The sequence below is a fragment of the Physella acuta genome, unplaced genomic scaffold (genome assembly GCF_028476545.2).
Source record: "Physella acuta isolate Inbredline_101_S28 unplaced genomic scaffold, ASM2847654v3 ptg000217l, whole genome shotgun sequence".
Lineage (NCBI taxonomy): Eukaryota > Metazoa > Mollusca > Gastropoda > Physidae > Physella > Physella acuta.
Genome location: NW_026731736.1, coordinates 257,408 through 269,294, shown reverse-complemented (window position 1 = coordinate 269,294; position 11,887 = coordinate 257,408). Strand labels below are relative to the sequence as shown.

The following is an 11,887-nucleotide window of genomic DNA, read 5'->3' as shown; positions in this document are numbered from 1 at the left end:
GTGTTTTCCTAATTTATCAAAGGGAAGTAAGTGCTATAGGACAAAATAAAGACATAATTAGAATTGTTGTAAAAGATGATATTTTTTTAAAACTTGTGTTTAATGAACATGCCGACAATTATTACTTTAATTTGAAAAATGAAAATTATTTCCCAACACTTTCAATAGTAATTTTTTAGCTCATAAATTTAGACAAATGCGCACGGTAATTTTCTAACACTTAAATTCATCCAAGACCAACGACAAACATATGCGTTACATACAGAACTGAGCTTTATATATTAGATATATATATATATATATATGTATATATATATATATATATATATATATATATATATATATATATATATATATATATATATATATATATATATATATATACATATATATATATATACATATATATATACGTATATATATATATACGTATATATATATATATGTATATATATGTATATATATGTATATATATGTATATATATGTATATATATGTATATATATATATATGTATATATATGTATATATATGTATATATGTATATATATGTATATATATATATATATATATGTATATATATATATATATATATATATATATATATATATATATATATATATATATATATATATATGATTTATGTTCATATTTATATAAAAATAAGTAATATGTAATATGTATGTATGTAATTTTATGTTTGTTTCATATAATCATATTGTTTAAACAATGTAAAACATAAGCTACTAAACTGTTAGTAGCATAGGATGGCAACTAGACTGACCTCTCTCATGATGACTTAAAAGCCGTCTCATATCAAGTCCAATTTTCAATAACAAAATAAAAACATTTTATATAAAGCCCTATAGAATTACTTAAAAGAATCGTTGTTTTTGTAGTCATGGGAACTGCACTGATGACGTCAGATCCTGTTAAGGTATTTATGTAATCTCTAATTAGTAACATGCCTTTAATTAAATAATCCTAAACGAAGGTATGTTAATCAGCGTGCACATGTGAAAAATAAAGACAAGCACACGAGAGGCGTGTAGTTATTAAAATAGTTTATTAGTGGTCATTCAGTGAGTAAACAACACAGGTTAAAGGACAGAGGTCAACTCACCAACCGACACGGTTGGCTGAAGCTGGAGAGTAACAAACGTGATCACGTGGTCTGCAAGAGGTGTCACGGAGCTCAGTTTTAAATGATGGGCACATACATTTAGTTTTTTTTTTAAACGATAAAAATGTTTTTTTTTTAAACGATAGAAATTTAATGCTTGAATGATCTACTAATATCTTCTATAGTCAGTACAAGAATAAATATGTTACAATGCAAATATATTCTTGAATTCGCATGAATTTCTTGCAAAATAAATTACATGACATCTGAACTGTTTATATATATATATATATATATATATATATATATATATATATATATATGTATATATATATATATATATATATGTATATATATATATATATATATATATATATATATATATATATATATATATGTATATATATATGTATATGTATATGTATATATATACGCCGTTAGTGTGATCACTAATGGTTAAACATATTTTGTGTTATTAAACATCTTTCTTGTAGCTTTTTAAATGTTTAAGTGTTAAAATGTTTAGATTTTCCTTCAGTCGTCAAATGGGTTTAAAAATTATTTATTTAGGTTGTCAAATATCCAGTGGATTATTATATTAGAGGTTTCAAGTTCTTGTGAGGAAACGTCAATTCCATACACTTGCTGATAATATCATTTTGGCTGGAGTTATCTTATCCTGGATTAAGTGTGTATCAAATCATTCATAATTTAACCATTTGATAATTATTGTCTGCGTGATAAACAAAAATATGTTCTGTCTTTTAGAATGGTCATCTTGCTTTTGAACTATATTTAACTACTAGCTAATTACTGTGATCACAATAATGGCGTCTATAATTTACATGCTCATTAATGTTCAGCTTATTGACATCTTATTAATTAGCTCAGGTCATTAACAGTTTAATTACACATGACAACTCATTATAAACATACCAAGTTATGTACACACATTTAAGGGAAATCAGATTGTATGTCATAATTCATACATTGTATATAGGATAACATAAACACATACACACACACAAACTTACATGCAACCAATCTATATGCATTCAACACTTCAAGGTAAATACAAAATGTATGTTACATAAGCGATATTAGTTCAGGTATATCAAATACACATACAATGGCGCAGTATGGATTATTTGTAAATCTTAATATGTATAATGTTAGTATGTGCGTGTGAGAGTAGGCCTACGTGTTTGTGTTTTTACATTCTAGCAAGGATATGTGTATGTACGTGTATGTGTGGACCTAGATGTACGTATCTAAATATGTATGTATATCCTAGCCACAATGAAGCACATACGTGAAGCCACACTGCGCCATTTGACAAGATCCCATGCACAGCCAAACTACACATGCTAGATGTAGGTCAAACACCTCACAGAGACGTTGAGTACCGATACTACGTTGGTAGTGAGTACAGCCCCAATACAAAAAACACACACAAACACAGCCAAGGCCTCTGACAATATTTTTTTGTTTCGTTTTCAAAACAGATGTATTGAGACGTGGACAGTGAAGATAAACTCATGACTAGCTACTGCATTGGTTGGATGGTGATTCAACTGGCACCAAAATATATGGCGTATAGACGTGTGAAGAAAAAAAAATAATGCCATTTCTCGTGGTCGATCGTTGCCATGGGAACGTGTTTCTTTTTTTACTTGGCTTATATTACACATTTCTTCATCTACGGAATGTTTCGAGTTTAATATACAAAAAAAAATATTAAAATGTAATTATAAATTCGACCCCAACTAATATAAATTATATTTTTCATTCTTTATACTGAAAAAAAATGAATTTAAAAAATATATAATTGAATTATAATTATTTCTCAAATTTACAGTTACGTCAAGGAAATTAGATTTGTCTTCACAAAAAGTGTTTAAAATAAAATAGAATTGTATTTTGTTTTCAAATATTGTTGGAAAACATTATATAGTGTACTCAAGAGAAATGTAAACATACTCCACTCAAATTGGATAAATTATGTTTGATAAATGAAAAATAGTTAAGAGCTGAAATAATTTGATGATGTTTCAAAGTATGTGGAAAGTGTCATGATTTGCTCACATTTTTTTTTAAAATCAATGACAGAAATTAGTGAAAATCTAATAATGTTGTGTAAGTTTACATTTATTGATTAAAAAATTCCGTGAATTTATTGATGTTGTTTTTGTGTGTATATAAATAGATGTATTCATGTGAAAGGGAAATAATCACACTGAATTTCCGTACCGCTGATGTTTATGTGAAAGGGAAGTAATCACACGGACGTTTCCATTCCGCTGATGTTGGAAGCCTGCGATGTGGAGTCAGGCGATCCTAAGAGGTACAAACCTGGGCTGCCCAGCTCCCTCTTGCAGCTGGTGCACACGCTGGGGGTGGGGGAATCATGGCCAGACTCCAGGGAGGTCTGGATATGCAAGGGAGAGTAACCCGTTCTACGGATTAACCCTGACCCACTTTTGGGCAAAGGGTCGGAGCACTCAAGACTGAAGTCTCCGGGACTGACTGTTCGAGATCGGGGAATCGTGGAGTGGCCGGAATCCTGCGAGACTTTTTCTGGAAGCGGGGGGTTTATCCGGGACCTCGAGCTATGGATGAGTTTATCTGGCAGCGATGCTAAAGATCGAGAAGTGGGGATGTGGGTTACCCCCGGGGGGAGTCTGGAATCTCCGCGGTAGGGTGGTGATACCAGGGCTTTCGTTGACGCTTGCGGGATTCGTTGTGGGTAGGGATGAGGCTGCTTGGAATGGTGCACGCTGGGTAAATGATATGCAGAGTCTAGCGAGTAGGACAATGGGGAGGCTAGTGAGGAAAGTTTTTTGCCTGGGCGTGGGTGAGGTAATGGATGAGAGGTGAGATCACTGTATACAGAGTCGTCGGCGGCACAGGGGGATATGTCAGCAGGCAAAGGCGTGAACCCTAGATCAGAACGGTCAATGGTTCCAGAGTATAAAGGTTCTCCGTTTAGAGAAGGGTCGTTGATTTTCGGGGTCAGCCCAGCGTAGTAGTTTTGCGGAGCTGGCGCTGACAGCTGCTGAGCTGATCCTGAGGGTGTGAGGTGCTTCCGCTTCTGGTGCGGGAGGAGCCGCCTCTGTTGCCCGGAGGAAGGCTTGTTGTAGAAGATGCTCTCAGCCGTGTCGCCCAGCTGCAGGCTACACTGGGAGCTGCCTTCCAGCTTCCCGGAGATCAGGTCAGAGGACATTGCCAGAGACTCGGTGCTAGAGGCACAGGATGTGTGCGTGACGAGACGCAGGTCCTCTCTGGTGCCGACGTGGGGGACGAACCCTCGCCCCGACACCGCGGGGGAGATCTTCCCTCTGTCCGGCGCTGCTTCAACAGGGCTGCCCAGTTTCCTAGCACTGCTGCTGATCTCGAAATCGCTGTAAATGTTAGTAGGTCTGTTAAGGTCAAGGTTAGTCGGGCGTAGATCGTGCGGGCGGGGGAGCATGCAGTTATGGGATTGAAAACCGGACGAGGTGTTGGTGTAGAACTCACCCCCACACAACTCCATGTTTTCAGTGGCATGCGCCCGGGTCAAGGACATAGTTTGACCTTGCGACCCCGCCATGATATCTAGACTAGGCTCGAGGTGTTTGTGGTCTAGGATGGCGGGCTGGTCATCGCAGTTAAAACATTTTGGCAGCAGGCGATGCAAGCGTTTGTAACGTCTGTTAGTCTTTAAGGGCACCGTGCGGGTGATGTCATGCGTCTGTGGACCTACTTTCTGCCGGGTGAAAGCCGGCCGGGTTGGTACGTTCCCCGGGGTGGTGGGGGTCACGGGGGTCGTCGTCGCCAGGTTCGTCGTGGCCGTGCTGACCGACGAGGGGACAGGGGTCGAGGTCGGGGTCATGGCATCAATGTCTGGAATGTCATCTGGGTCGGAGGAAAACGGGGGCGAGAGACTGTGATGGGAGTTGCGGACGGGGGCGGTGCCGAGCGTCTTCTCCATCACCGTCCCGTCCTCTGAGTCCTGAAGGGTGATCTGCTTGTACAGGTTCTCACTGCGCGAGCTCCCGTTGCCTGATCCGATGTTGCCCTTGCCGTTACCATGCACCGACCTGACGCTGTGAATTGTCCCGGTTGTCGAACCTTCCCTCGAGTTCTCCCCCTTTCTCCTAGGCCGTGGACCAGTGCGGAAAAGCTCGCTATTGAGAGTGGGAAATGGGGGGAAAAGAATGGAGTGACAAAGATAAGAGATAAAAAAAACACACTATATACAATTTCTAAATCAAACATTGAATATTTAAAACAAACACGACAGATCAGCGAAAATGCAGGACAACACTAAAAAAAAAAACGATCACTAATGGCGATTTTCAAAGCGTCCATGAATCACACGCCACACAGCCGAGATAGGAAATTCAATTTTACTGATTGGAATACCGGGAAACGGAAATAAAAACTTGTGAAAATAAAATGGAAAGCAATTCTAAAACTCAATATCAAAAAAATAAAATAATAATAAAAATAATTACCTTTGTTTAGTTGTTTGCATTTTACGCGGGAAGAATAAAAATAGAAATTTGATATTTTTACAGTAATTGTATTATATCGCAATAACTAAAAAAATTCAAAATGTTTCGTTTTTTTTTTAAAAATTCGTTGCAGGGAGATAGATCCTTATTTTTTATTTTATTTTAACATTGGCAAGTTCAAACTGATCACTTCGCCCAAATGTAAACATAAAGATCGTTAATTAGCAATGCGCATGTTTCTATTCGGTGTGGCGTTTAACAAGCTGAACGTAGACTCGATAATTAACATCTCAAGAAAGCTCATTACGTAATCCTGGAGAAAAGGGTCCGAGGCGTGACATCACTTTACACTTGTCGTTGTAAAAAAAAAAAACCCTCAGACGCCCTGAGTTGCATGAATACAACAGCAACGAATTTTACACCCAGGGGCCATTATTTCAGGTGTTTGCCAAGCTCTCTTTTGTTTTTTTTTTTAAAACATAACTGGCTTCAATATAAACCTTGCCATGAGAGCTGAATAAAATAACCGTTGTTGATCTTTTCAAACTGTTGTTTATTCAGCACTCTGATCCATCTTTAATAACCCCCCCCCCCCATTAAGATCAAGCACTTCATCTTTGACATACTGAGCCGGTTCAGTCAAAACTCTTTTCATAAAACAATATTTAGGTCATATCTATAGCTACATGAGATCTGATATTTAGACAATACCTTGTAGTAATTTACAATCTTATGTAAAAGCTAAATCTTATAATACGTGATAAAAAACATGTGATGGAGGTTTTATATTGCATCTCGTCTGTGAAAGCAAAATCTAATAAGTCTAATCCTTGCACTGCGAAGGAAGTTTTGTATAACAGGAATTTTAAAAAAAAAACCGCCATTACCAAAAGACCTTATAATAACATTTTATAAGTCTAATACTTTGTACTGCGGTAGAAAATGTGTAGGATGATATATTAAAATTCGCCAATACCAAAAGACATACTAATATCTTATAATTCGAATACTTTGTATTGTGATAGAAGATTTGTATCACAACACTTTAAAAATCGCCATTGCCAAAAGACCTTATAGCACAAGACCAGACAAAAAAAACAAAACATCATCTAAATAAAGCGACAGATACAGATATGAAACATTTAAATATGTCATGCAAATAATGAAAATCTTAGCCCATCCACCGCCACCCCACCTCACACACAATGGGTACTCTATTTGAATGTTTTCTTGACATGAACTAACACCGATCTTCACCCCCACCCCACCCTCCAGTCGCCACACAGGCTTAACCCAAAATTTAGGTAATATAAAATTCCATCTATACCCAAACTCCCTATTTAAAAAATAACCCGCCAATCTAGTTTAAATTTTAAATTAGCAAGTTTTTCACCTCTACGTTCTAAAACAACACAAAAGATATTCTACATCGCATTTCTTTCCCCTACCTCCGCCATCCCCTACCCACGTAGCAGAGCTGAGAGCCCCCACCTCCCCTTCAAGTTCACTGACGTCATTTATGGACAACCCACTAATGATTTCCGTTCATTATTTTTCCCCTGTTTTTTGTTAGTGCGTTGAAATAGCGTTCTATATTCACAATGCTCTCTGAGTAAACACCCCTACGACCATTTCTTCAGTCCAAACACTAACCTGACCCTAACTCCTTTCCCGAACCCTATATCTTAAAAACATACACCAAGAAAATTGCCGTCTTGAACCTATAGCATCAAATATTATATTTAACCTTACACAATAGCCAAGGGTTATAAATAGCCACACAGCTGTGACGAAAGAAGCGGATGTACGAGGAAGCACGTACGTCACAGAACTAACTCTCTAAAACGGAGAGTGGAACAGCCAGAGAATCTGGGAAACAAATCCCTTACCACATGTTGTACAGCGCGGCCGTCACGGCGATCACAAATACCGTCCCCACGACAATGACGGCGTACATCCATATATTGGGGGTCTTGGCTGTAGATGGGGGTGGGGGTCAGGGGGGTAGGGAGGGCGGGAGAGAAGATAAAAAAAAAACTTGAATTCATACATAAAATTGAGTTATTTTTGGCGTGTGATAAATCAGTCAAAAACAAAACAACTTGGACATGTGTGTGAATGTGCGTGTGTGTGTGTGTGTTTGTCATTAAAAGAGGAAGAAATAATTTGAAATGCAAAGAAGATAAAAAAAATGTGTGTGACACAATTTTTTTTATATTGGTTATACATTTTTTTATATTTCTTACATGTTGATGTACTTTGGTTATACAGTTTTGTAGTTTGTTTTTAAAGATCTTTTATCTGTTCATGTAAAAACATTGCTAACAATATTTTTGTATTTAAAGAATAAAAAAATAAATTACTACTGTAAAAATTGCCTCTTTCATTTTCATATCACATGAACCGTGTAATCAGTTAAGTATATTGTACATCTATACACCCCATTAAGGATATGACCACCCCTCAGTAACCACCCCTCTGTACAGGGGAGTATAATATGATGTATATCATTCTTCTTCACTAACTTTTCATTCACACTCTCATACCCATCCAGATTAACATGCAAGGTTCATTTTGTAAAACCTGTCCATAATATCATCAAACAGTCACTTAAATATTCCTGGGTTGCCATAACATATTTTCATTACATATTTCTATTGCAAATTCCCATTACACATTTCGATCAGACATTTCTATTACTCACTTCATTACACATTTCCATTACATGTTTCCATTAAACGCGTTCCACTACATAATTCCATTGCAAACTTCCATTACAAATTTCGATCACATAATACATACTTCCATTACACACTTCCATTACATATTTCCATTATACACTTCCAATGCATATTTTCATTACACATCGCAATCACGCATTGATATAACCCACTACCATTGGACACTTTCATTACACTCTTCATTTACAATCTTCCATTACACTTTTCCATTACACTTTACAGATATCTTCACACCTCTTCAACCCCCTATCACCCCACACACCACCACCCCTCACCCCACACACCACCACCCCTTATCCCTCACACATCACCACCCCAACCACCCTTCACACCCCACACCCCACACACTACCTTCCCAACCACCCCTCACACCCCACACATCACCACCCCAACCACCCCAACCACCACACCCCACCCACATACCATCACCTCCAACTAACCCTCACCCCACACACATCACCACCCCTACCACCCCACACACATCACCACCTAAACCACCCTACACACATCACCACCTAAACCCCCCCACACACATCACCACCTAAACCCCCCACACACATCACCACCCCTACCACCCCACACACATCACCACCTAAACCCCCCACACACATCACCACCCCTACCACCCCACACACATAACCACCTAAACCACCCCACACACATCACCACCCTAACCACCCCACACACATCACCACCCCAACCACCCCACACACATCACCACCTAAACCACCCCACACACATCACCACCCCAACCACCCCACACACATCACCACCTAAACCACCCCACACACATCACCACCCTCAACCATCCCACACACACCACCACACACACACACACCACCCCAACCACCCCCACCCATTTACTCACCCACTTCCGCCTTGGCCCCCGTGTTGCTGTCGATGATCCCAGATGTGTTCATGATGCACGTGTGGTGTGTCGCGTTGATCACGTGGTACAGGTACTTCAAGCTGTCAGGACACACGCACAAGTTCGTGTCATTACACACAGCCGGCGGGACACACACCGGGTTGGTACACAGCAACCTGTCAGAGGGTCGGATACTGTCGTCACAACCCCCTGGAGTAGAGAGGAGAAATCAACACAGATATTATAAGATGTTTGACAGATCAGTATCAGTTTCTGCTACAGAACAGTGGTAGAATAAAGGTGGTCGTGAGGCATATGCATGTGCATATATAGCCTATATATATATATATATATATATATATATATATATATATATATATATATATATATATATATATATATATATATATATATATATATATATATATATATATATATATATATGTAACTAGGGTAGGCCTAGCTACTAGTTACAAATCTGATAACGAACGATAAGCCGAGACGCAGTATTACAGTCTGATGCAACCGATAGCAGGTGGCTTATTAGATCGGACTGATAACAATCTCAAAGCCAACGCGTGCTATTTTGGGAAACGGTACGAGGGGATTCAGACGGCCTGTCAACTTTGATTGATAGGACGCAGATGTTTTATTAAACGGACTGTGCGTTAGAACTGCGCAACTAGTAGTCGGAGACATCGAGTACAAGTATCGATTACGGAGGAATACAAGTACGAATACGAGTACGAATACAAGGGATAAATAGGAGGGGACGACTGAACTCGCGGCTCTTCCCCCTTTTCGATCGCTCGCTCTCTTCATCGCTCGCTTTAGATCAGTCAGTCTGTGTGACATATCAAGTTGGTTATATTGTGTTAAGAAGGACAATAGACATGTGGATTCAGTTATATGAAGCCTAGTGAGGACTGTTAGGGGTCAGTTGATTCAGACTATTATTGTGAAGCATTCCTGTTGATTCATTGTGTTATATTGAAGCATTTCTTGATTCATGTAATAAAAGGATCAATAGCGAACCTGCATCTTCGAGTCTTTCTACTGTAGTCGATGTTGTGTAGCATGAGTGGTTAAACTCGTTACATTTGGCACTACAGGCAAATAGTCTCGTAACATGTGGCGTTGCGAGCAGGGTAACTGTTCGCTCGTTACAATTGGCGTCGTCGGACAGGATGAATTCAACTAGACTTGCCGCTTTAGGCACCCATAGTCAACCTTGTGCATAACTGTGTTTAGTGTGTGTGTGAATTCGGACATTCAGGAACTGTGAAAATTGAGGAACGAGGAAATTTTTTTCATACACACACGGTAAGAAAGAACTCTTTTGTTTTACTTACGGAATACAATGTCTACTCTGGACGAGAAGCAGACCCATATAGTGGTCCTACCCAGAGAGTCCCACATTAACAAATTTTACGGGGACGGTGATCCAGCTTTAACCAACAGGTTCAGTGAAGAGGTCAAAGCGGCCTGGGCCTCGAGAGGCATGTCACCAGAGGACAGATTAAGACTGCTGATGGGCAGTATAGGAGAGACGGTTAGGGCAGAGGTCAAATGCCATGATAAAACCATCCAATCAGATCCGGATAAGGTGCTGGATCTGATTATGGAGACCTTTGGGGAGAGACGGTCGGGATCGCAACTGCTAGCAGGGTTCGTAGGCTTAAGGCAGAGAATGGCGGAGAGTGTGATGGAGTACTCACACCGGATGAACAGGGCCTTTGATTCGGTAAAGGTCAAAACACCTGACATTGATGTGCGCCTACTGAGGGACCATTTCATCGAGGGGCTAGCAACCCCGATCCTAAGAAGAGAGTTGAAAGAGGAGGTCCACAAAGACCCGCAGTTGACCTTCCTTCAGGTCAGGAACTCAGCGATCCGCAGGTCCGAGGATGAGGACCAATCGAACTGTTCGGTGGACAAAGTCTCTGTGCCTGAACAGAGACAATCCCCACCCACAGGGGCCGACACGATGGAGACCATGATGGCTCAACTGTTGGCCCACCTAGATAAGGTTGACCAACGTTTGGAGAGGTTAGAAAGCAGGTCAACAGCTGAGAATCAGGAAAAGAACGGGACAAAACAGAGACGGGTTGGACGGCCGCGTCCTGCCAAGCCATCACTCCAATGGACGGCCGACGGTCGACCAATTTGCTTGTCCTGTTCACAACCCGGACACATGGCACGGTACTGCCAGGGAAACGGTCGTCCTCTGTAAGGCAGGGTCAGGCTACAGAGGGGCGAGGTTATGGCCCAAGAAACAAAATGATGGGAGTCTGTCCCGAAATGGTGATTACGATTGGGGACATCGCGGTGAAGGCAATTGTGGATACAGGCTCCCAGGTGACGACAATCACGGAAAATTTTTACACCAAATGGATGAAAGGAAAAGACCATAGGTTAAGGTTTGACACGTGCATGCGCCTGACGGCAGCGAATGGACTAACCATTCCATACTGTGGTTATTTTCTGGCGGATGTCGTGGTGGCAGGACATAGGTTGAAGCAGGTTGGGGTGTTCGTTACGAAACACAACCTAGAGACAAATGTGTCAAATATACCTTGCCTATTGGGCATGAATATTCTTGGCCAGTTGCCAGAATTTCTTACAAATATTGTCGGATCGACCACACCAGGTCGGGGACCC

General features: G+C 40.0%; 1 protein-coding gene across 1 annotated transcript in view; it reads right to left on the bottom strand.

Annotated features, from left to right (window-relative positions):
* Positions 1-1,544: 1,544 nt before the first annotated feature.
* Positions 1,545-11,887, bottom strand: part of LOC131937657 (thrombospondin type-1 domain-containing protein 7A) — a 222,134-nt gene continuing 211,791 nt past the window's right edge. Inside the window, exons 27-29 of the mRNA XM_059295249.1 lie at positions 9,227-9,436; positions 7,507-7,594; positions 1,545-5,287 (exon numbers count right to left, since the gene is read on the bottom strand). Of these exons, the coding sequence (XP_059151232.1) occupies positions 3,400-5,287; positions 7,507-7,594; positions 9,227-9,436 (2,186 nt within the window). The 3' untranslated portion in view covers positions 1,545-3,399. The remainder of the gene's footprint in view (positions 5,288-7,506; positions 7,595-9,226; positions 9,437-11,887) is intronic.